The 25,298-nt window shown below is 45.3% G+C and overlaps 3 protein-coding genes across 3 annotated transcripts; 1 reads left to right on the top strand and 2 right to left on the bottom strand.

The window, feature by feature from the left end:
* The first annotated feature begins 34 nt into the window (after positions 1–34).
* Positions 35–13,159, top strand: cdc7 (cell division cycle 7 homolog). Its single transcript, XM_079530033.1, has 12 exons — positions 35–222; positions 594–696; positions 2,550–2,636; positions 3,895–4,030; positions 4,819–4,912; positions 5,602–5,744; positions 6,759–6,822; positions 7,355–7,465; positions 8,947–9,134; positions 9,849–9,931; positions 10,935–11,084; positions 11,475–13,159. Exons 2-12 carry the CDS (start codon positions 600–602, stop codon positions 11,870–11,872), a joined length of 1,551 nt encoding a protein of 516 aa, XP_079386159.1. The 5' UTR covers positions 35–222; positions 594–599; the 3' UTR covers positions 11,873–13,159.
* A 980-nt stretch (positions 13,160–14,139) lies between these two features.
* Positions 14,140–16,491, bottom strand: LOC306943229 (general transcription and DNA repair factor IIH helicase/translocase subunit XPB-like; the record flags this gene model as incomplete). The annotated part of the gene is made up of 1 exon (XM_079529447.1): positions 14,140–16,491. One exon carries the CDS (start codon positions 16,489–16,491, stop codon positions 14,140–14,142), a length of 2,352 nt encoding a protein of 783 aa, XP_079385573.1.
* A 2,897-nt stretch (positions 16,492–19,388) lies between these two features.
* On the bottom strand, positions 19,389–22,892 carry LOC306943254 (protein transport protein Sec31A-like; the record flags this gene model as incomplete). Its single annotated transcript, XM_079529481.1, has 1 exon — positions 19,389–22,892. The coding sequence occupies one exon, from the start codon at positions 22,890–22,892 to the stop codon at positions 19,389–19,391; it is 3,504 nt and encodes a 1,167-aa protein (XP_079385607.1).
* Between the last annotated feature and the right edge of the window lie 2,406 nt (positions 22,893–25,298).

The raw sequence follows: 25,298 nt of genomic DNA, 5'->3' as shown, positions 1-25,298 counted from the left end.
CCGGAAATTCAAAGAAAATCGTCTGTCTCTGACGTCACTTTTAGCGCGGAGTTTGTTGTTTACTGTTTTACTGAAGACAGACAGGTCTTCTCTGCATGCAACGGTCAACCTAGATAACTCTCCTGGTGATATTTGTGCTTATATACTTTTAAAACTTTATGTCGTGCACTTTTGCAACGTGTCCATCTGAGAAACTGTTAAACTTTACAATCAAAGACAGGGGTGAGTTTATTTGTTAGCGCAAATTGCGCAATGTTATCTCACTAGGCTAGCTCAACTAGCCTGTTGCTACTTTGTTAGCTCTGCTAGTGAAAAGTCATAAACAACTACCGGTAGATAAAAAAATGATACTTTTTGGGGGGAAAAGCTCGCTAACGTTGGTCGGTTGTTTCTTTTGTTCCTTACTCATGCAGCAGGTCATTATGTTTTGGGTAAACCCAAGTAAACCCAGTAAAAGTTAACTGTACAGTAATCATGGAACGGCCATCAGTGTTACCTAGCTGTGGTCCATATGGTTGTGTTACCCTACTGGTATGAATGAGTGTTGGTGTTAAGTAGCATTAACTGAGCATTTCGATTTAATTTCTGTTTAGATACACATGTCTCTCAGCATGGAGTTGCCACCTCTTAGCAATGACAGCATCGCCACAGAGGGGCGCCTGGGGAAATCTGTTCAAAGAAGAAACAAAATATCAAGTGAGTTGGATTCTTGACGGTTGACACACATTTTACATGCATGTGTATAAAGGATGTGGAAGACCACAGAGAAATCCATGCATGGTGTTTAGCTTAAGATTTAGACTAGAGTAGCATGTTAAAGGACAACTTTAGTTTTTTTCAACCAAGGTTCAGGTTTTAGGTTGTTATTAGAGAAAGTAAAAGGGAGTGTATTTTTTTTTTCATTTGCTGCTTTTTCATTCAAGCATGGGGCTAAATATGTATTTCTTTACAAAATGTTATAGCGATTCCTTTTTTTATTCTTTACTATAGTCCTACTAGACCCCAAGAAATTACATTTGGCCACAAAAGATCACAGGATCTACTGAATGTGTCAAACTGGCATATTGAGCCTAAGACACACAGTGTGGCTTCCCCCCAGTAGGCTACCTTCACATTCAGTACAACCTAAAACATGAACCTTGGTTGAAAAAAACTAAAGTTGTCCTTTAAGCACATGCTACTTCTGTCACATTTTACTTAATAATAATAATAATAATAATAATTAATAATACTTCATATTTAGAAAATGTTTGTGTCTGGTGCTGGGACTCTGGTGCAACGCACAGGTCCTGGGCCTGGTGAGAGCAGGAGTGGACCTGGTGAGACGTAGGAGGGGCCCGGACAGGAGTCAACCCACAGAGCCTAGTCCTTCCATGCGCCAGAAGCGTAACCTCCCAGCCCTGGCAGAGTAGTTCCAACGGATTGTGTGGCCCTGGTTTTGCCCTAGTGGGACTGATTGAGGGTAGCTACTGGGACGTAAGTCGGGACTTGATCACCCCGGCTGGGTCGCCTGAGTGAGGGTTATGATGTTGGTAGACCCAAAACCCCGTAGACCTCAGGATACATAACTGAGGATACGTCCCAGGTGCAAACATGCCATGTATTTTTTTAGTTAGTTAATGATGATGGATTAATGATGTTCATGGAAGGGGAACCTTCTGAAAGCTTCATGGGCAAAGAAAATTAACTTCAAAATCTTAAAATAGGTCATAACAACCGCAGTCATGCAAGTGTTAATCAATTCTGACATTCAGATAAATGTCAGTTAAAGTGGGTGACTAGTATTATCACAAGAAAAGACGAAATTACCTACCTAGGTTCCATCCTGGAGGCAAATCTTTCCTGTGATACCAATATTATCAAAAAGGTCAACCAAGGAACAAGATTCTTGTACAGAATCTCCTCACTGGTCAACAAAAATACTTTGAAGACCCTAATGGCTCATTCATAGTCTTTTCGTACAGCAACTTGCAATGGGCAATGGGAAGCCAAATCCAGCCTGAATCAGATCTGAGCCACATCCAGATTGGAATCTGATTTGTCTAAATGAGTCATGTGACCATTTAAACCAATCGGATTTCAATCTTGATGTGGCACAGATCTGATTCAGGCTAGATTTGTCTGCCAGTGTAAATGGGGCCTAAGATACCCATGTACCTGTCAAAATACTTTGTTAATGTCAACGAAGTCCATGATCACAACACCAGAGGGAGTTCCACAAACCACTTTCAACCCAGATTCGTCTCCAACAAGGGGTTCAATTAATTTGTAATGTGGAACGCCCTACCAACAAACCGCTCTCAAAGAGCACGTACGGGGGGCTGCAATTCGAAACCTGCCCCTTTTTTCCCATACTGCAGTGTATATGTTTTCCCTTCTTTTTTTTCTTCTTTTAAAAAAAAAACTTTTTTTAACTGTATATATGATTTCCTTTTTTTAGAAGTAGAAGTGTTTATTTGTACGTCTTTAAATGTTCTGATGAATTGAAAATGGAGGACCCTGACGTAAACAAGTGGTGTTGTCGTTGTCTTTCCCCACTATTCCTGTAGAGGATGTGGAGACGGACATTGAGTACCTCTATGACGCTGTACCTCAGCTTGCTAAGGTTTTCCGCATCATCGACAAAATTGGAGAAGGTACGTGTTCTGCCTCAGTAAGTAAGTAATCCTTGCCGAGTCATGTGGCCCATAGAGCAGGAGTCTATATCTGAGTCATGTGGCCCATAGAGCAGGAGTCATGTGGCCCATAGAGCAGGAGTCATGTGGCCCATAGAGCAGGAGTCATGTGGCCCATAGAGCAGGAGTCTATATCTGCAGTCATGTGGCCCATAGAGCAGGAGTCTATATCTGCTGTCATGTGGCCCATAGAGCAGGAGTCTATATCTGCTGTTTCTGTAGTGTGAGACAGAGTCATGTGGCCCATAGAGCAGGAGTCTATATCTGCTGTTTCTGCATGTGGCCCATAGAGCAGGAGTCTATATCTGCTGTTTCTGCATGTGGCCCATAGAGCAGGAGTCTATATCTGCTGTTTCTGCATGTGGCCCATAGAGCAGGAGTCTATATCTGCTGTTTCTGCATGTGGCCCATAGAGCAGGAGTCTATATCTGCTGTTTCTGTAGTGTGAGACAGCTTGATGGCTTACCCCCAATGATGATTTTATTTTCAATTATATATTGCAGGAGTGTCTGTCTCCCATTAGGACTGGTTGGCAAACAATTTCCTTCAGCTTAACAAGGCCAAAACGGAGGTGCTCATTGTTGCCTCTGACAGTATTGCCCCTAAGGTGGCAGACTGTATTGGGTCCCTCAAATGTCATTGTCACTTTTGATCAGGCTATGCACCTCGAGTTGACATGCACATAAAGCTAGTTATGCAAATGCATGCGCATACCCTCTATACATCTGTAACTGATGAGATTGTAAAATGAATATATAATAATATCCTCTGTTTTTCTGCTTTGTTATATCTATTGTACAGTTTTGCTTCTGTTATCTTTAAAAAAAAATGTATTTTTTAATGTATTTGTATTGTATTTGTAAAGCACTATGTGAGTTTTCTTTGTGATATAAATAAAAGTTAGTTAACGGTACTTACTTACAATCCAACCCTTGATGCTGAGTGCCAAGCAGGGAGGCATTGTGTCTCGTTTTGTTTATGGTCTCCTTTTATGACCCGGCCCGGGGGATCAAACCCCAACCTCCCAATCAGGGCCGACACTAACCACAAGGCCAGTCAGTGTTCTGCTCACTCTGGGTAAAAAAATGAAATACAGCCGTTAAATACTTTTGTAGATTTATGTGAGGAAAGAATGTACCGGTATATCAAGTTTGACTTGTTGATGAATGCATTAACCTTTCTGAGTATTGACCAATCATTTGACTTGCTGTCATACCAGGTACTTTCAGTTCGGTGTACCTGGGTGAGGCTCAGATGCTGGATGGGAGGAGAGAGAGGTTTGCTCTGAAGCATCTCATCCCTACCAGCCACCCTGTACGTGTCGCCGCTGAGCTCCAGTGTCTCACCGTAGCTGGGTGAGTAACAAAATGAGCACACATATTTAATTCTTCGTCTTTGTCTTTGTGGTCTGGACACGCGCATCGCGGGTTTGAGTCCTGATCCCGACGGTCTTTTCTGTGTGTCATTCCCCAATCTCCATATCTCCCCATTTCCTGTCAGCCTACTGTCGTATCAATTATAAAGGCATAAAAAAAAAATATATATATATATATATATATATATATATTGGTTTATTCTTATGTTTTTTCAATTGAATTGGGGGTAAAGCATGCCTCTTTACTATTTGAGATATAAAGTATTTTAATCATTGATTCTCAGAAAAGCACATACATTTTTTGTGAGCTTTTGGTCATAAACCTTCAGGCAATCTTTGATTATTTGAATCTAGATCTTCTCTACATTGCCCCTTTAATTTGTTGATCGACACGCCAGAGTCCTTCAATCATTATTACCATCATTGTATTATTATTATATTAATAGACAGACAGACAGACACATAACGGTGTTATCAGCAAACACGGTTATGTTCAATGTTCATGCATGTTTGTCAATTATTTACTAAGAGTGAATGTACAGGCATTCATATTCATGTTGATAAAAACAAAATGTACTTATTGATAGATACTTTTGTCGTGCGATGCAGCGCGTTGCGAGGTTGTAGGTCTGCTGTTCTTGTCGGTTCTCAGCATGCAACACCATCACGACGTGGAGCATAAATTAGGATTAGCAGTGATGGATCTATTCTTGCACGAATTAAATGGAGTTTGTACTCTGATCTCATGGTGTCACATTTCTTTTACAGAGGCAAAGAAAATGTCATGGGTGTGACTTACTGCTTCAGGAATGAGGACCATTGTGTGATTGTCATGCCCTACATGGAGCACCAAGCCATAGTGGTGAGTGTTACCAATTGGTTTCTGTTTCTTTTAAAGCAAATATCGGTATTACATGCGTAGAACCATTAGAATAAAATGTGTCAGGGGCGCGGTGGCACAGTTGGTAGAGCTGTCGCCTCACAGCTAGAAGGTCCTGGGGTTCGATTCCCGCTGTGGGCGCTGGCGGCGTGTTTCCTCCTCCGCGTCATCAGTGCCCATACCCGAGGCGGGGTTGGCGAAAGGGCCTTTCTGTGCGGAGTTTGCATGTTCTCCCCGTGTCCCCTAGAGTAGGTACCCTCACAAAAACATGCAGTAATCCTGGTCTCTAAACAAACTGCCTCCCCCTGGCCAGCCGGGGCGCCTGATGGAGGGGAAAGGAACTGGTTGGGGAAACTCCCCCCTGTCACGTGTGAAGGAGCAACTTGGACACTCAGGCAGGAAGGAAGCATGAGTTCAAGTCCGTTGCTCTCCCCATGTCCCCCATATATGGGGACTAGGTTGGCGGAGGGTGTGTAGAGCCCAGGATCACATTAGATCACATTAGATCACATTAGATTAATTGGCACAGGGGTGAAAAAATGGGTTACAAAATCGAGGGATAAAATTTTTTAGAGAATATAATGTGTCTACATCCAAAGTAGATTATATTAGAGTAGACAAAATGTTTATACAACGGGGGAAAACTAAAATGGCAATGGAATGTGTCTCAGGAGGTCATCGGTCTGCTGAGCTTTGAGGAAGTGCGCCAGTACATGTACCACCTGCTGAAGGCCTTGAAACACATTCACCAGTTTGGCATCATCCACCGTGACATCAAACCCAACAACTTCCTCTACAACCGCCAGGACCAGACGTGAGTAACTGGTTAACCCATTCTGGGCGAGAAGAACCCATTTTGGTGTTTTAATACTTTAGCTATTGAAAAATAGCAGATCTACAAGCTCATGGCGCGCTACGAGCTTGTAGTTCTGCTATTTTTGAAAAGTCGTGAAAATGTAGTGCAAATCTTTGAATGTATATTCTTTCAGAGCCAACGTTTTTAACTCAAATCTTTGCATCTGGGGGGGGGGGGGGGGGGGGGGGGGTCCCTGGAACTATGGGGGTCGGCGGACAATTACATATATTTTCTGGGGTCCTTGACATGAAATATTGAGCACCACTGATATAGAAACATGGGTATTTCAGAAAACTGACAGGATTTAGAAGACATTTTTTTAATTTCGAAGTCGGAGATGTTCAGGTTGTGCAGACGGGTCATCATTATACTGTGGGTCTTCACTAGTCAGACTCCCTCTGGTGTCTATAAGGTGTCTCTGCCACACTTTCTCTGGTTGATGGGAGGAATATTATGCCTCATCCTTTACAAATCACTTTCCATTTCCAAATTTGTCATTTCAATATCAAAGTTCAGTTTTTCATCATTTTCCTTTTAACATTTAATTCCTAATGCTCTGATTATCCCTAGTAGTAGAGTAACAAAAAAAAATATATCTTTGAGAGAAATAAACTTGGCCCTTTTGTTCAGAGCTATACCATATAGTTGTAGGTGTTTGTTTTAACCCATTTTGGGCGGGAACCCCTTTTGGTGTTAGCGTTATGCTTTAGCTATTGAAAAATAGCAGATCTACAAGCTCGTAGCGCGCCACCGAGTGGCGCGCTACGAGCTTGTAAGTCTGCTATTTTTTAAAAATCGAAGAACCACTGACATAGAAACATAGCCTTTTCAGAAAACTGTCAGGATGTAGAAGACATTTTTAGAATCTCATCTCAGGTCAAATTGGGTTAACTGTAAAGGCCATTGTAACCGTTTTTGAAAAGCACTATATAATGTACATTTACTTTATTATAAGTGCGCTTGTATGTGCAGGTATGCTCTGGTGGACTTTGGGCTGGCGCAGGGCACCGACGACACCCAGGTGGAACTGCTGAAGGTGGTGAAACAGAGGAGCGCCCCGAAGGGTGGTGGTGGTGGTGGTGGTGGTGGTGGTACCACTGGGAAACAAGACACGGCACAGGGCAAGAAGGCACCATCGAGACCCCCAATCACCACCACAGCCTCCACCTCACAAGCACCCCCTGCACAGCCCACCACCAAATGTCCCAAAGCCCCATCACTTCATTCCACGCCTTCCTCCTCCTCCACCACCACCGGCGCATCTGCGGTCTCTTCTTCAGCCTTGGGAAAACCACTGATTAAGCGAACGTCTGTCACTGCCACCTCTCGCGCGAAACACACAAAGGTGTCTGCACTGGGGTTTGATCCCGTTAATCTCACTGTAAAACAGCAACATTGGTATTACAGATGACTGTCGTTACATACTGTAAAACATTTCCGCAAACCAGTATGACCAGAATTTTTGCATGCCCAATTTGTGTTTTAGAATTTGCTAATATCGGGGTGAATGTTTTCATTCATGCACTATATTCTGAATACATCCATGTTTTGGTTTTTGTTTTGTATAGGATTCGAAAGCATTATGTAATGCCGCAGCCACACGACCTGTGTTTGGAGAGAGGAACCTCAACAGCTGCACTCCAGCTCCCTCCACTAAACCAGCTGCCATGAAGGTAGAGGTAAGCAACCTCATAATCACTCCAGCTCCCTCCACTAAACCAGCTGCCATGAAGGTAGAGGTAAGCAACCTCATAATCACTCCAGCTCCCTCCACTAAACCAGCGGCCATGAAGGTAGAGGTAAGCAACCTCATAATCACTCTAGCTCCCTCCACTAAACCAGCTGCCATGAAGGTAGAGGTAAGCAACCTCATAATCATCGAAAGGATTTTCACTTTCACTATTAACAAAACCTTTCCGTAAATATCGCAATCCCTGTTCTGTTTGCATAATGTCTACCATGTTTACGTGGATAATTACCAAATGGTAATATCTTGGAATATGTAGCTATACCACAGAGACCATTTTTTAAATGGTGGACCATTATCCTTTTTATTGCATAGAAACTACAATACAAATGTGTTGCATCAGTGTAGATGTAAGGGTTTGCAGGCATCAGAAGCGTACACGGTTCTCTGTTCATACCACAATTCACTCTGCACACATGCATGTGCTGAAGAGCAAGAGCAACACAGGCTGCACTCGATACAAGGCACAAACTAATGAATGACCTTGCAGAGGACTAGTGCCGTTCTATTTTGATTTGTATTTTGTTATTTTTGTGTAGATTTAACAAGACTGCCAACGAATATCACTACAAGTTGAATGAATGAATAGTTTATTTCGGTGCTTTACATTTACATGTTAAGTTTCATCATTTGCATTTAAGTTTTTTACAAAGGGGTAGCACCTTGCCCAAATTAGGAGTCGTCATGGATTAACCCATTTTGGGCGGGAACCCCTTTTGGTGTTTTAAACATTGTTATAATTTAGCTATTGAAAAATAGCAGATCTACAAGCTCATCCTACGAGCTTGTAGGTCTGCTATTTTTGAAAAATCGTGAAAATGTGGCGCAAAAAACGTTTTTAACTCAAATCTTTGCTCCTGGGGAGGTCCCTGAAACAACATATTTTCAGATGGGGGTCGGCGACCAAATACAGATAATCTTTGGGGTCCTTGACATGAAAAAGGTTGAGAACCACTGACATAAAAACATGGGTTTTTCTGAAAACTGTCATGATTTAGAAGACATTTGTAGAATCGAACTTAAGTCTAAATGGGTTAAAGTTGTCAGTCGCCATGACTGATTTCAGTCTTTGGATTCCATAGAAGCCAGACTGTCTGTCTTCTATGGAAGCATGTTGGGCAGCGCAAATAGCCGATATACAAGCTCTCAATTGGCTTGTAGAACGGCTATTTTCGGTTATTATTTTAAGACTGGAGCATTTGAAGCGGTCAAACTCATACAGTATGTTTAGAAGCGTCTTCCTTAAAATCGGAATAGTCTCGGATATTTCATATAAAAGCAAAGGTTAGCCCCAGTCTGTGATTTTCTTTTTCACCCTGAGATGAAATCCCGAGATCCACATGATTCGATCGTTTTTGATCGACACTTGATTCCAAAAAGCTTCTTGATTGGTGTTTTCTTGTTCTTGCTTAGTTGGTGAAGCCAGGCAGAATAGAGAACCCAGCCCAACGGAGGTATACGTCGCCGTCAGCCAGCCGGCGCCCCTTGCCTGCCAAGAGCCAGACTAGCACTCAGAAACACCAGAAGACTGCTGGCATCAGCCTGGGCCAAACCTGCAACTGTTACTCAACGGACCGTGTCTGCAACAGCTGCATGTCGAGGTTAAAACAAAACTAAATGGATATGATCCATCTTCCATTGGCATGGTCACTTACAGGCAGTGGTTGGTTAAACCCATTTTGGGCGGGAACCCCTTTTGGTGTTTTAAACATTATGTTACAATTTAGCTATTGAAAAATAGCAGATCTACAAGCTCATAGCGCGCCACCGAGTGGCGCGCTACGAGCTTGTAGGTCTGCTATTTTTGAAAATATTTAGAAGATTTTTTTTTAATTTCGAGGTCAGGCCTAAATGGGTTAATAAAGAGGCATACAATTCTTCTTTATGTTACACGTTTTTATCTTTCACACCAATTCTGCAGCAGGCTACCGGGTAGTTAAGTTGATCTTTTGTATTCCCTTTTTGTCCTGCATGAGTAAATGAGACTCGTGATAATTATTACCCTATTGGCCTGAATATAAGACTAAATATCCCAAAAAAAACAGGGTCATATTATAATCGAGGACTAGACTATTTGACATTCAATATTATTTTCCCACAAAAAGAGTCTTGGAAAAATGGGAGTCGTCTAATAGGTAATTACATAATAAACATGGTGCGTGTGGTTTTTAGTGCTTTTTCAGTTCTGTCCTCCATTAGAAAGCGGACTGAGTCGGCTACGTCCTACTTTGGTTTAATTCTTGATCATCTGGCTTCTCTCCCACGGTGTGTTATTGATGTTATTCTTCTTCGACTCCCACCCTGTTCTTCACCAGGAAGCAGCAGGTTGCTCCCAGGGCTGGAACCCCAGGCTTCAGAGCACCAGAGGTCCTCACCAAGTGGCCCAGCCAGGGGACAGGTTGGTAACTCAAACCACAAAGAATATCCAAACTACACACATCCTTAATTTGTACACATTCAGAGTGCCATTCCAGATGCCTGAAGAAGGTCTTTGACCGAAACGTTGCCAATAAAGTTCGTATTGCAAGTGCAGACGGTGTGCGGGTCTTTGTGCACTTTATGTGCATTTTTCTGATGCACATACAGAGTAAAACATTTAAAAGATATATATTTTGGGGCCTTTTATTTGGATTGTACAGGGGAGTGACAGGATACAGGTAGTGATAGTGACACGCAGCAAATGAACACTGAGGATTTGACTGTAGATTTCGGTTCCCAGAGATAAAGAAGGTACATAAACAAACACCTGGGTTTCCGAGGCTAATGCATATCAAACACGGGGTCCGACTCCTTGAAATTAATATGTTTGAGATTCACTGTAGGGTACAGTAACCTCACAAAAAAACATGCAGTAATCCTGGTCTCTAAACTGCCTCCCCCTGGCCAGCCGGGGCGCCTGATGGAGGGGAAGGGAACTGGTTGGGATAACGTGTTCCTTCCACGCACTACGTCCAACCGGGGAAACTCCCCCCTGTCAGGTGAAAAGAAGCGGCTTGGACTCCCCATGCATCGAAGGAAGCATGAGGTCAGTCCGGTGCTCTCCCCAGGTTGGCAGAAGGAGTGCCGGAGGAGCCCAGGATTACGTTAGATAATTGACACTGGGTGAAAAAATGGGTTACAAAATCGTGGGATTAAAATTTAAGTAAAAAATCACACCCGTGTGAACTGAGTGGTGCAAGGTCTTATATAGCCTGATCAGCTGTGGTCTGACGTAATGTCTGACGTAATGAAATCACACCCGGGTGAACTGGGTGACCGTAGCAACCATGCTCATTTTTTCTGCACAGACAGACAGACAGACAGACGGACTAACAAAGCCAGTTGTAGGAGTGGTTTACACCACTCAAAAATGTATTAGAGAGAATCACTGTTTTCCTCCTCCTCTGTCTCCTCATTTGCAGCTATAGACATGTGGTCAGCTGGAGTCATCCTGCTGTCCCTCCTTAGCGGGCGCTACCCTTTCTTCAAAGCCAGCGACGACATGATCGCTCTCACTCAGATAATGACCGTACGAGGCTCCCGAGAAACCATCCAGGCAGCCAAGAAATTTGGTGCTTATTATTCAAATGTATTCCAGAATCACCCTGTTTCCTGTTTATTGTAATCTATCGTGCCATAGTAGATCACCATCATGTTGTCACCGTAGCAATAACACACAGTGAGAAAACTACACAGATGGGCTGTATTGCAAATGTAGTAGTTGAAGTAGGGATGCACAATATTCAAATTGGTAATCTGATATTAAAATATCAGATTACCAGTTAATTGTATGGTCAAATTGACAATACCAACACCGATGTTTCCTGCAGGATGTACCGTACCGATATGATGACCGATTAATCGTGCATCCCTAAGTCGAAGGACATTGCAACATTAATATTTGTTATTACATCTATGCCTATGAATGGCTGAAAACCCTTTGGGTGTAATCTCCCACACAGGTAAAGCGGTGGTGTGTAGCCGGGAACTTCCTCGCCAAGACCTGAGGACACTGTGCGAAGCGCTGAGAGGACGGAGACCGCCACCACCGCCAGATGAGGAAGTCACGCCACGCTCCCAAAATGACAGGGTTGCAAAAGCAAAGTTAACACAACAACAACAACATCATCATCATCAGCAAGCCGAGGATGAAGCCAAAGGCAAGCCTGTTGTTCACCAGCACCTGGAGTCAGAAACCTCCATTCACCCTGCCGATCTAGAATGTGACGACGCGAGAGGCTGGGACGGAGTGCCTGGTGACGCATACGCTCTGCTGGACCGACTCTTGGACCTCAACCCTGCTACCAGGATCACAGCTCCACAGGCCCTGCATCACCCACTGTTCAAAGACCTATCCTAATCCTTCACCCACTGTTCAAAGACCTATCCTAATCCTTCAGCTACTGTTCAAAGACCTATCCTTGAACCTTCAACCAGTTTAAATCCTCAGGTAACTGTTTTGAATTCAACAAGCAGACATAATGAGTAAGTGACCAATTTACCCTCAAATGTATAAGCAGAAAGGGGGGTATTTTTTTTGACAATGTTCCTGCTAACAATGGAGACACTGTTCCTCTACGATGTGCGCCCTCAAATGGCAACCAGGCTGCAGGTGTTTACAAGCAGGCGCGCAAAAATTCCCCAAGGTTTATACTATAGACCTACAAAGCCGCTTGGAGGGTGGCTCGAAATGGAAGGTTGCATAATCGATGTAAAATGAAGGTATTACATTGTTCAATTTAAAACAAATTTTAAAACGGCGGTTTTATCCTCACCTAGCTCCCTGTTTAATGTGACCAAATTACACCCACTTATTATAAGTATAGGTGTATTTAAGCTCATCTCAGAATACAGGGTGTGACCGACCGTACAGGTCCCATTGTTTAGAAACGTATGGCATGTGATTCATGTTTAATCTATATATACATTATATGTATACGTTGGAGAGAGGGAGATTTCGCCTAAACTGGACTCCACACTAACCATGGTATGTGTGGATTATTACGCACCCAGCACCAAAGAACTTATAAAAGTATAATGCAGCAATAATCATCAGCCACAGTTGCAGGCGACGGTGGTATTTCTTGTTGGTACTTCTTGTTTCTTGTGGTCATTCTCACAGACTACAACCTGGACAGAAGTCTTAAGAAAACCAAGACCAAGACAATCATCACCATGTTTTAAGTTTTAACAGATCATTTTATTTTAAAAGTTGTTTTTGGCAAAAACCATAATGGTGGAAAGACCTCATCCACTGACCTCTTGAGGGCCGCTGTCTCAGTCTGTCATGAATATTAAGTTCTGAAAGCTCTTTACATGATGTTCATTTGGGATGGGACTCACTCCCTTAAAACCCCTTGTTAAGATCTCTATTTACCATATTCATATGCCGGCCATTTCACTGTTACAGTATAATACTCGAGGAGGATTTGTGCGAAGAGCAAAATGGTTCTGCATAAGCTCAGGTACAACCACAGTTAAAACCACTTGTGTGTCTGAGGCTACCGTATTCCAATGAAATGGCACAGCTGACAGCAGCGTAACTTGATAGTGTGTATTGTTCTCACTCGTTAGTGTTAGTGTTTAATGTTTATTTATGCTGTTTGTTAAAAACGGAAAAACATTTTTTAAATAAAATTCCATTGGACCAAAATGAGTGGGGGATATTTAATTCTAACATCACAAAACAACAGTACTACTGAAATGGTAGCATTTAGTTACTGAAGTGAAATTGTACCTACTGTGATTTAAAACCCTCTACGAATGTAGGCATTTAGCAGAGACTCTTAATCCAGAGCGATTTACAGTAAGCAGGATCAATATAAGGTAATACAAACTGTCTTCAAGAATCAATGCAAGCTAAGAACATCTAACAGTAGATCATCTGTGCTATGAGTATACATAATGGAGTGCTATGTGCTACGTCTACATAAAATATTAATGTAGATCACAGCCGTGTAAGGTGAGGGGGGGCTCTTATACATCATCTCATTCCGGCCAATCACAATTTTTGTCTTCAATGATTGTTTTTACATAATGTTTGTTTACACAAACACTCAAATGTGTTGGGACCAATGTTTGTTTATATTTACACACACCCTCAAAGCTGGACATGGGAGGGGCTAGCGCCCCTCAAATGCTAAATTATAAATCTAAATGACAGGTTTAGCCTTTGCAGTTTGCATACACCTGTATGACCAGTCGTTGAGGTTAGTGCAAGTCTAGCCTCGATAACTAGGCTTTCATTCAGTGCAAGTCCTACAGGCTTTAGATGTAATATATATAACAACCACATACAGAATGTAACAATATGTAAGGAAAGCTCCTCTAAACTGCACAAAACACTCACTGGGTCTGGAATGTGCTAAAAGCCATTGTATTATATTTCATCATTAATTAAATGGAGACAACCAGCATTAAGTAGACACAAAAAAATCACCTGTGTGAAGTGCAGGCGCTCTTATCGTACATCATCGTGATGTAAAAAGACACTATGCTTATTTGCTCAGACACTGACATAAAATTATCCAGTCAATGTCAATGGGACTTTAATTATCTTGGAGACACATCATTCCTGGCTGCTCTTATTGTGTGTGTGCGTGTGTGCATGCGCGTGTGCGTGTGCATCTACTTGCGAAAGCGCTTAAAGAGTGGATGGATGTTCTTGCTTGCCAGGGAGCCTTTGCTACTCCGACTGTGGTGGTACTCCATGTAGACGGTGTCATCTGCACCAGATAAGGAGCTCATGGTGCCTAGTCGCCTCGAGAACTGTGGTCGAACGCCCACCTCCCCTGTCACCACTTCCTCCTCCGCATCCAGGTCTGAGGCAGCCAATACCTTCTGTAGCAGTTCATACTGCTCTTCTCTGGATGAAAACATGAGGTCTTCCTCCTCCATGCCTGCCATCTTAGTGATCACCTTGAAGCTATATCCCTGGTCTACCAGGAACCGCTGCCTCTTGGTGGAGTAAGCCATTTCTTGGGTGTCCTGGGACACCAGGGAGTAGAAGTTGGCATTGTACTCCTCTGCCACCATTGCTTTCTTGGCTCTGAGCACTCTGCCAAGCCTCTGGGCCTCTTGTCTGCGGGAACCACCGTGAGATGAAATCTGGATCAGAACATTAGCCTCTGGCAAGTCAAACGACGTGTCTCCAACCTTGGAGATGAAGATGGTGTTAATCTTGGGGTTGTGTTTGAAGTTCTGCAAGATCTGCATGCGTTCCCCCTGGGAGGTGGGGCCATAGATATAAGGCTTCTTTAGTCGGATGGCATATTCCTTCAGGGCAAAGACATTATCAGCAAAGACGATGATCTTGTCATTGCGTCGCTCGTGGTAGCGAATAAGATACTGACAGGCACGGAACTTGTTGGGGTTCATGGTGTAGAGCAGGATACGTTTCTTGGTCTTAATAGCCAAGTATTCTCTGTAAAACTCGGGAGACATTGGGCACCACACCTCAGCACATTGGACCTTGGCAATATAGCCATTGTTCTGCAACTCCATCCAGTTGGCTTCAAACAACTTTGGCCCAATCAGGAAGTTGAGGTCCACAATCTTGTCATCTTCCCTGACCAGCGTAGCAGTGAGACCCAGCTTGCAGTGGGCCTGCACAATGGTCAGAACACGACGGAACATCTTGGCGGGGATGGTGTGAACCTCATCTAGGATAATTAGTCCCCACTCCTGGCTACGCATCCACTCCATAACCCTCTCCGCCTCCCAGGATCGCTTGGTCGTGTGGCCCAGCATAGAGTAGGTGCTGATGGCCACAGAGCAACCGATGGGCTTGTCTTTGGCATCCGACGTAAACCTGCAGATCTGCGAGTCGCTAATGGTGGACCACAACTTGAACTGGGACTTCCATTGTTCTACTGACACAGAGGAGTTGCCGAGCACCAGGCAGCGTTTACGCACCGTGCATGCAGCCGTCACACCCACCAGAGACTTTCCAGCTCCGCAGGGCAGCACGATGACTCCAGAGCGAGCGCGGCCATTGCCAAACATCTTGCGCAGGCTCTTCTCTTGGTAGGGCCGCAACACGGCGGTGGGCTTCAGGTCCATGTTGATGTCCGGGTTGACCGTATCATTACGAAAGTCGTACTCAGCCAGAAGAGGGTACTCGAGCTGGATGCAACGCTTCTGCAGATCTTCAATCATCTCCTGTCGAATTTCAAAGGACACGGTCTGAGTCTCCTCTTCCTCCTCCTCGTCCTTGTCCATCTGCTCGTAGTAGCTGAAAATATCCTCGGGAACCTGAGGTGTGCCTTCAGCAGTACCTTCAGCTGTTTGCTGGGAAGTGGATGCCCCTCCCTTGTCCTGTATGGACTTAGAGATGGCAGATTTACTGTGGATAACCTCGGTGATGAGCTCGGTATCCGCTCCCTCGGCAGTACGGAGGCGGCACTCACGGATCACATTGTCCTGCAGGAGGCGCTGAATCACATCAGGGAAGGCACTCTCGACAAAATACCTGTTGTGCTTGAGCACCAATTTCACTTTGCCATAGCTCATTGTGCAAAGCTTGATGAACTGCACAATGCCGTCGGGCACAGACGTTTTGCTGAGTTTTTGCAGGTATTCCACAATGTCTGAGGTCTGCAGTCCTACGCTGACGGCCGCATAGAGCGAATAAGCCGTCAGCTTGTATTCATGGACATGGGTGGGCCTGCACACGGGCTCTGCGATCGCCACTAAGAAATCTTGTGCATATTTATAAACAGGTGAGAAGGCCTCGAGGAAAATGTGTCCGTCTGGAGCCACCCAGAGGGGACGTGCGGAGTGATCGTGCTTCAGGAGCATCTGAGCGCGGTAGTCTTTGGCCCCATACTCGTCTAGTTTGATGCCGGTCTCGTCTACCTGTTTCCCTGCGGCTGCAGGTATGGTCTCCTCAGACTCACTGCCAATTGCCTCCTCATCGTCCTCCTCATACATACGCTTTCTGGACTGCTTGTCCCAATCTCCTTTGTCCCTTTTCCCCATTTGAGCAGCGTTTGAATAAATCACTTTTCGTTTTTGAAATTGTAATAATGTAATAATTGGGTAATAAAATACTTTAGGATTTGAGAGGATTTCCACAAAGCCCGGGTATGATCAGTCACGTTAACATCACGACACAGGAATCCATCATCTTCAACCTAACTAGGTTGTCAAAGTGCGGGTTAGGTTATGGTCATCGTGCTTAAGTAAAGTTAGTTTAGTGTCATCCTGGTGATGTATGGTTAGGTTACGGTTGTCATGGTAACATAAGTGCCTAACTGTTAGGTTAACCCAACCTCTTACCTACGTATGTCCTTCAAGACAGACTCCTGTGCAGTTGCATGAATAACTCCTAGCAAATAAGTTGAAGCCTAGCATGAAAAATACCACTAAAGGAAAGGACTGTTATTCAAAGGCTAGGATTAGGACGCGCCACAGTGGTGTCCGATTAGATCTTTAACCGGGACGTCTAAATCGTGGATACCTTGGGGTATGTGTATGCGTCGTATATGGTACAGAGGTATCTGGGTTGTACGGCCTGATACCTTTGGGGTATGTGTATGAGTCGTATACGGTACAGACTGAGGTAAGGTATCTGGCCTTACAACCCAGTAAGGCCAGATACCTTATTGTCTCCACCAGGCCGAAGGCATGGGGAGAGAGTATGTTTTGCACTCCGTCCGTCCGTCCGTCCGTGTGTCCGTCCGTCCGTCCGTGTATCCGTCTGTGATCAGCTAATCTCCGGCACTGTTAACCCGGGCAATGCCACATTTTGCACACACACTCCCTGGATGCCAACGATGAACCTCTGCCCCAAAATTTCCAGAACGGCCTGTTATAGCGCCACCAGGAGGCCGCTTTGTGCAAAACAAGTTTTTGGACAGTACACCTACAGATTTTGTCCAAACATCACGCAAATTGGTACACAGTCTCTCTAGAGCCATTCAACGAAACGGGTCTTTCAGATTTCTCAGACTCCATCCTGATTGGCTAAGATTGGCTCCCAAAGTTCGCAGAAGTGCTTAGTTTCAAACAAAATGCTGCAAATCATGAACACATCGTGTGATTTCCGTGAAATTGCGCACGCACATTCCCACTAGGCCGAGGAAGAAATGCCACGTGAACATTTTCAACTCAGCCTCATGGTAGCGCTATAACTGGCCGAAAAGTGTTTCTACCTCCAACTGCATGGATTTGTGGATAACTTTGTATGCCAACTCCCTAGAGGCCAAGGAAAAGCCTTTGCCTGGAACTTTTGACATCTGCTCTTTATAGCGCCACCAGGAGGCCGACATATGTAAAACACATTTTCTAATATTACTCCTTCAGATGTTATCCAAATTTCACGCAAATCGGTACACGTGCTCTCCATAGTCATGTGATCAAGACGGGTTTGTTTGATTTCTCATAATCCACCTTCATTGCCTACGATTGGCTTCAAAACTTTTCAGGAGTAGCCCGCTTTGTACCCGCTTTGTACAAATCGCCACAACTACTCAACGCAGCGTCCGATTTCGGTGAAACTGTGCATGCATATTCCCACTAGGCTGAGGAAGAAATGCCACTTGACAGTTTTCAAATCAGCCTCATGGTGGCGCTACAACAGGCCAAGCTGTGTCTCTCACACACACACACACACACACACTCCTATTCTCCTGGTGGAGACCTGTGCCCAGAAGGGCACTTTTTCTAGTTTCATATGGGTTGAGGTGTGATCCTCTACTGAAGGTCAAAGGTCATCCTGGTGATGTCGGAGTGATGTGTCATCTTCTCTATGTATGTGTCATCCGCTCCATATACAGATTCAGGTGATGCAGAGTCGGTAATGTCGAGGTTGGTCAACCTCGTATATGGAGATCCAAGTAATGTAGAATTGTACAATCGTTATACAGGTACCTACGTGAAAAGGCTTTGTAACAGGTGACAAATCTGTGGAAATCTGTAATATATACCTGTAAGGCTTTTGAACAGACTACATACAGCAAGCTGATCAGTAGTACAGGAAGGCAGATTGTACAGGCATCTGTACGTAAAGAAGGGGTATGTCGCAACCCAGAGATATGATGTCCTGAAGAGGGATTGTGAATGGGATCAACGTCCGACACGAGAGCAACGTCCAGAACAGAAACTTGTCTGGAGTAGGACTGAAGCTAGAACGAAGTTTGGAGCGTGGCGAGTAAGATGTAGATCATCAACTAGACCCTATAGTCCTGGTGGAAAAGAGGGTTCCTGTATTTCAGAACCTAGATGGACCGATGGACGACGAACATCACAAGAGCCTCCTGCTCCAATGGGAATGACGATTCCTTAAATTCGGGACAAGGCCGGTCGCCACAGTCATCACCAAAATAACCAAATCGCCCCATACAGACCTTGGAGGTTCAGGATTCCAAATGTCCAACTAAAATAGACACTATGCCTATTTGGTCAGACACTATGACGTAAAATTCTCCATTAATTGTCAATGGGAAGTTTGTGTGGGACAGAAATCTACACTAATAGCTGAATATAGGAGGGGCTAGCACCCCTCAAAAAAAAAGAACTAAATCATATTCACTGATGCAATTAAGGGAATCAATCAATCAAAGTGGTGATGAAGAAGGGATGTAAATGTTTTCTGAGAGGGCACTATGTTCGAATAGCTTTCTTTAATGTTTATTGTGGATTTTCTTTAATATAATATATATAGTGCATATGGTGCTTTTTAATGTTTTATGATCTGTGTTCTATTTCTATATGGCTGCTACGGCCAAGTCTCTCTTGTAAAGGAGATTTCTGATCTCAATGAATGTCCTGGCAAAATAAAATGGCCTAAAACAAGTGTGTAGAGTAGGCCTACATAACATAACATAACGTGTGTGCGCCGTCATACCACCGTATGATTAAGTATAAATCACACTTTAGACGCCCAGCTTGTTGGCGGTAGTCATGACTATTTTAAGGATGGGCATGAAGGCGGAGATCTCACTGAAGTTGCTGCTGCTGACCACCTGGGTGTGGACCTCCAAACCCCGCTGGTAGTTCTGGTTGGCCACGCAGCGTCTGATTTCATGGAGCCCGCCGAGGACGTGCTGCGACAGCGACTGCTCTCTCAGCTTGTCGTATAGGTAGCCCAGGCGCTTGGGCGCATCGTCCAGCTTCCTTTTTGTCTGTGGATTCGCCGCTGCTAGTTGGCACCGCTGCACGAGGCTGTCGAAGGTGGTTCTGAGCACCACGTGTTCAGCGGGGATCTCCTTCTGCTCCACCATCTCTGCTGGCAGCTGCTGGAGGAGCTGTACATTGGGCTCCTGGGGGGCCCCCGGAGGAACCTGTGGTTGGGGTGTCTCTCCGGGGAGGGGCCTCACAGGGGCGGTAATGGCTGCAGGTGAGGAGCAGGGCCCACCTTGTTGATCATCACAGTGGGAACTCAACCAAGGAATGTTCCCTGTGGGAGGTGGAATGGCAGGAGGAGCAGGGTAGGGGTTTCCAGTAAAATCCCCAGGATGTCCTGGACCAAGGGACTGGTATGGTGGTGGGGGGCCCTGGTTGTGCACTGCCGGAGGGTACATGGGTACAGAGGGTCGAGGCTGGGAGCTTGGAGGCATGGGGCTTGACGGAAAAGATGTAGAGGGTATGAAGTCTATTGGTGGAACCCCAGGGCTAGGCATGGGGGGCAGGCCTCTGGGTCCCAATACATTTGTGGCTGGTATAGAAGCATCCGGCAGAGGGAAAGCTGGGGATCCGCCTATTAACTGGGGATGGAATGGCTGTTGAGGGACTCCTGGATCCGTCGTGTGATGTTGGTGGTAGGGAAGCTGCTGTAAGCTATGTTGCGGTGCACTAGAGGGAAGTACATTGGAGGAAGGAGGTAGGCCCTGCACGGTGTCGGCAGGAGCAGATTGTGGATTAAATACTGATGGCATAGAAGGTTGCCCAACCGGAGGTATCTGGGAAGGAGCAGCGGGCTGGTTTTGTGCTTTTTGTGTAGGGGGCTGAGCAACAGGAGTGGGCTGGGCTGAAGACACGTCGACATTGTTGTAGGGGACGGAGGGCTGTTGTCCAACAGGCGCCCCTCCCCGAGCGTGGAACAGCCTGTCTTTCAGCATCATGATCCCTGGCTGGTCTGAGTTCTCCGGCAAGTAGGCCATGGCAGTGGCCAGGCTTCCCTCTGCAGCCAGTATGCCAGCATAATAAGTTAGCTTTTCTACCAAGATGGAGCTCTGTAGTGTCACTTCAATGTTGTGAAGGTGCTCAATGGATTTGCGCAGGACCATCACCTTCTCCACTAGATCCTCTAGACCGAGGGCGGTGGAGCAGTCCTTCTGAAGGGTGCAGCACTCCACCAGCTTCTCGACGTTCCCAGAGCAGATGTAACAAAGACACGCCTGCAGGCGCCGCTGCTCTGTCCCTTCGCCCTCTAAACGCGCTCCCAGAGTATCACACAGGTATGCAAATTCCTCTTCGTGGGCATAGGTCAGGAGAGCAGCGAGGGCCTCTTTCCAATTGTCCAACTCGCAGCTCTGCACGATGTGTTTCCAGTTCTGCGTCACCACTGACGATATAAGCATGGAGATGCTGTTCCGCTGCTCGTTCAGGTATCTCTGCTGGGTCCTCTTCAGAAGCTCCTCTCCCCCGCTGATCGACAGCAAGATGGCCTCGGCGTAGCGACCTTCATTCAGACACAGTTCCACAGCTCCCTCAAAGTTGGCCACCAGCAGAGCCTGGCCGATCAGGCCATCAGTGTCGGATGAGACGGGGATGCGGAAGTTGGGACTCTCCTTTGGGATGTTACTGAACCAGTCCGACTGTGAGGAAGGACCAGATGTCCTGATGTCACCTGTAGCACTGGCCTCAACAGACCTCTCTGTGGAAAGCTGCTGCATCTTTTCAGCCAAATCTTTAGCATCCACTCCATGTCCGTTGTGCTGCACGTTCTTCCCCAGGCATTTTGAAATCTTTCTATCCAATTCATCTTTGCTGAAACCCAAAAGTTTTAAAAAATTAACGCGGGTTTCATGTTCAAATTTCACCAGAAGGAACTTCCATATTTCCTTATCGGCCTCTGTCGATGCATTTTGAATCTTAGCCTGGCAGTAGCTGATGAAGGAGCCCGACTGCAGTGTGGTCTGCAGCTCCACGGAGCGCTGGAGGAACTCTGTCTCCGTGGTCACCTGGCTAACAAATACCTGTCTGGGGATGGGGTGGGGCCGCTGTTCTGGAGCCAGCTTGGGGCTCTCAAACATGATCAACTTCCCACCGAAAGCAAACGAAGCCCCGACTGGCCTGCGGACCCACTTGGGTGGCTTTTGTAGAGGGTGAACAATGGTGCCCTGCCCTGCACATTGTGGAACAAAGGGGTCCATTGAGTCTAATGAGGATGATAACTTATCAGCAGTAGTTGGCCGCTGAGCCGCCACACTGCCTCCCATCACAGAGTATACACTGATCCTCCCGTCGAGCGAAGCTGCCGACAGCAGAGCTGGGTTCCTGGGGCACCACTGGACATCGAAACACCACTCGTTGGACGTTGGCAGTTCATAAATGACATCCCCAGTATTCGGATTCCAGCAGAGGATGCGGTTGTCTTTAGCACTACTGAGAAGGAGTTCCGAGTCTGCTTGGCTCCAGGATATGGACAGAATTCCCCTTGTGTGATTCTCAAAGACTTTGAGGGGGGACGTGGCAAAGCGCAGATCCCACATCTGCATCACCGGCAGACGGTCATCTTCAGAGGCCAACACCAACTGCGTGGCCACATCGGGGTGCCACAGCATTCCTGAACACTGCATCCTATTGCTGTGGTCGCCGATCTTGATGATGGGCTCGTTCTTTCTCAGGTCCCAGACCACCGTCCTGCCACTGCGATCAGCGGAGGCCAAGATGTGCTGGACCTGCCTGTTCCAGGACACCACGCTGATATCTTCAGCAGGCTGTGTCTTTGTTCCCGGCATAGTTGGGCTGTTAAACTGGTTGAGATCCCAGATGTATATCTCGGAATCATTGGCTCCGGACGCCAGGAGATTGCTCTTGAAGGGGTTGAGGTCGAGCGCTCTGATAGGACCCGTGTGTTTGTCGGACTGTCCCACGATCGTCTCTTCCCAAGAAGATATTATGGCTTCTGGGTTATATACCGTTAACCTTCCGTTCTCACTGCCTCCAATCAGTCTTCCCCCAGAACCGTCCGCTCCCATTTCAAAATCAGCCCATATGATACTGTGCAACCTGTTTGAGATTGGCAGCGATCCTTTGAGCTTCATGTCCAGCGAGGGATCGGAAAAATCCATCTCAAATATCTCAAGTGCAGCGGTGGTGTTGAAGGAGGCATCGAGCTGGTGAGCCGACGTGCCTAATGCCAGGTAGATGGGATGGTGTGTTGCGGGACTCCATGCCTGGTGGGCTGTCCTCTGGATCTCCTTCAGTCTCATCTCCCCTGCACTGATCTTGTGTTTGCAAGTTGCACTGGTGTCAAGCACAAAGCAAAACACGGGTTGTAGACTTTAAGGCTACTAGCTACCTGGGGTCTGATTTTAAGATCAGCTCCCTCAACGCATCACTATAGATGTCACTATGTCATCAGCCATGTCCAAATACGGAGTTCGTGTCAGTCATGTTATTTTTTTCCATTTTGGTATTTTTCAAATTTGTTTTTCCATTTTCCTTTTAATTCCTAATGCTCTGATTATCCATAGTTGGAAAGTGTATATATCTCTGCTGTCGGGAAGAAACCACCTAACTCCAAAATGTAAAATTTTCAGGAAATGAAAAATATAAAATTTAAAGGGAATGAAGAAAACTTTATATAAACATTGTTGGTTTTGTGACATTATATATTGCCAATTACTTGCATGAGACGGGGAGAGGTGGTGGAGTAGAGAAAAGAAGTGCGCTTGTATATCCAGGTATTTCTCTGGACTGACTGTTTCTGCTGTGATTACATATTAAACAGAATTAGAGTGGTGCCTGTTGGGCACTGGCCTACTTGGAACGATGCAAGTTGGAAATGAATGCCCCACCCAGTTATTACGTACAGTATGTGTCCCTTTTATGCCCATATATGGAGTTCTTGTAACGATGGATGTTGGAGATCCATGCCCCACCCGGCTATGCAATACCCGTGTCAATATATGGAGATATCTGTATCTGTGTACCCGTGTCAGAGTACCCGTTCCACCCATCTGTCTGTCCCTTTTATGCCCATATGGAGATTTCTGTATGTCTCTCTGTGTCCCTTTATTCCTATAGTCTGTGTCAGGCATGCCCAAATATGGAAGGTTGTGATGTCAGAACAGGCCCTGTCCAGAGCCCGGGCAGAGGCCTTTTGTGGTGGTTCAGGACAACCGCGGGTCCTACTCGACAACAGGCACTGCACTCCCTGTGGGGGTGTGGAACACGTGTGTCGATGGGGTCGGTGGGGTGAGCGGTTCTCGAGTTACGTGTATTACAGCCATACACACAGACGTGGTTCATTTATAGATATAGATTCATAACAAGGAACTACTCAAGAGTTTGTTGTAATTCCTTCCATTGTGTATCTTCAATAATCGGAACCAACAACCCAGTTATGAGACTATTGCTCAAGACTCCCCTTGAGTAGAGCGTGCCTTCTTATGGAATTGATCCGGTAGGAGAGTTGTCTCATATTCAGGTATGTCTCATGTCATGTCCTATATTAATATTTTTATACTAAATAAATCTAAACAATCAGGTATTCTTTGGGACTTTAGGTTAAGGCAGTTTTTAATCTGACTGTAAATAGCTACTCTGGTATTATTAGAGAACTGTCATTACATTATATACAGTACAGTAAACCAACCAGTATGACCAGAATGTGTGTTTCAGTAAGGACTGAAAACCTTTCATTATTACTTGCGCAAGCAGAGCGTGCAAGTACTGCGATCGGCTGGATATGCATGTCGGTTGTTAGAGCGTTGCAGTCCCGCCTCCTCGAGAGACACGGAAAAGAAATCCCCGTTCATTTTCCTCATAGACTTTTCAGAAAGTATTTATTTAAAGACGTTTACGCCGCGGACAAAGCCAACTCATGTGACAAATCATGACAACAAACAAATTTTTTCGGGCTGAACAAATAATTAGAAAGAAGAAGAAAGGCAGGTTACAACACTTTTTGTTGTTTTTCTTCTTTGTAATTATTAGTTTGGTCCAAAATAGTGTTTGTTGTCATGATTTGTCACGACAAGAGTTGGCTTGCTTTGTACGACGCTTATAAGGTCTTTAAATAAATACGTTTTGAAATGTCTATGGGAAAAATGCATTGGAAACTTTCCTGGGCCTGGCGTCGTCATGAAAGGGGGCGGGACTGCGACGCTCCTATAAGGGATGTGTATGTCGGTGTTGTCCACCGGCCAATAAGGGACCACCATTCTTGATGACATAACTAAGGTACGTTTGATGATCGGCTGGGTATGTATGTCGGGGTAAGAATGGTGGTCCCTTATTGGCTGTTGGTGACGTAACTAAGGTACATTTCAAGGTTGGTATAAGGTCCATACCGGGTCTAAAGGATTTAGAACAGCAGTTGTAATAGACATTAGTTAGTAGCAGTGCTTGCGCGCTCTTCTTGCGCCATAGTAGGCCATGTATGGACTACTTGTGTGCAAGGCTCAAGTTGGCACCTCGACAGAGTGCATTTCTTTTTTTTATTTAATATTTTATCCCACAATTTTGCCACCCATTTCTTCACCCAGTGTCAATTATCTAATGTAATCCTGGGCGCTACACTTCCTCTGGGGGGGGGGCAGCGGACTGACCTCATGCTTGCTTCTATGCATGAGGAGTCCAAGCTGCTTCTTTACACCTGACAGGGGAGAGTT

This window comes from Electrona antarctica (genome assembly GCF_951216825.1).
Source record: "Electrona antarctica genome assembly, chromosome: 19".
In the NCBI taxonomy this organism is placed as follows: Eukaryota; Metazoa; Chordata; class Actinopteri; order Myctophiformes; family Myctophidae; genus Electrona; species Electrona antarctica.
The sequence above is the reverse complement of the archived record's forward strand: the minus strand, read 5'-3'. Positions and strand labels throughout refer to the sequence as shown.

Excerpts from the sequence above, each read along its gene's own strand:
- cdc7 (XM_079530033.1), top strand. The coding sequence starts at position 600 with ATGTCTCTCAGCATGGAGTTGCCACCTCTTAGCAATGACAGCATCGCC. Across the intron at positions 4,913-5,601 it reads TGGAGCACCAAGCCATAGTG|GAGGTCATCGGTCTGCTGAG; the intron begins GTGAGTGTTACC and ends AATGTGTCTCAG. Across the intron at positions 6,823-7,354 it reads CCCAGGTGGAACTGCTGAAG|GATTCGAAAGCATTATGTAA; the intron begins GTGGTGAAACAG and ends TGTTTTGTATAG.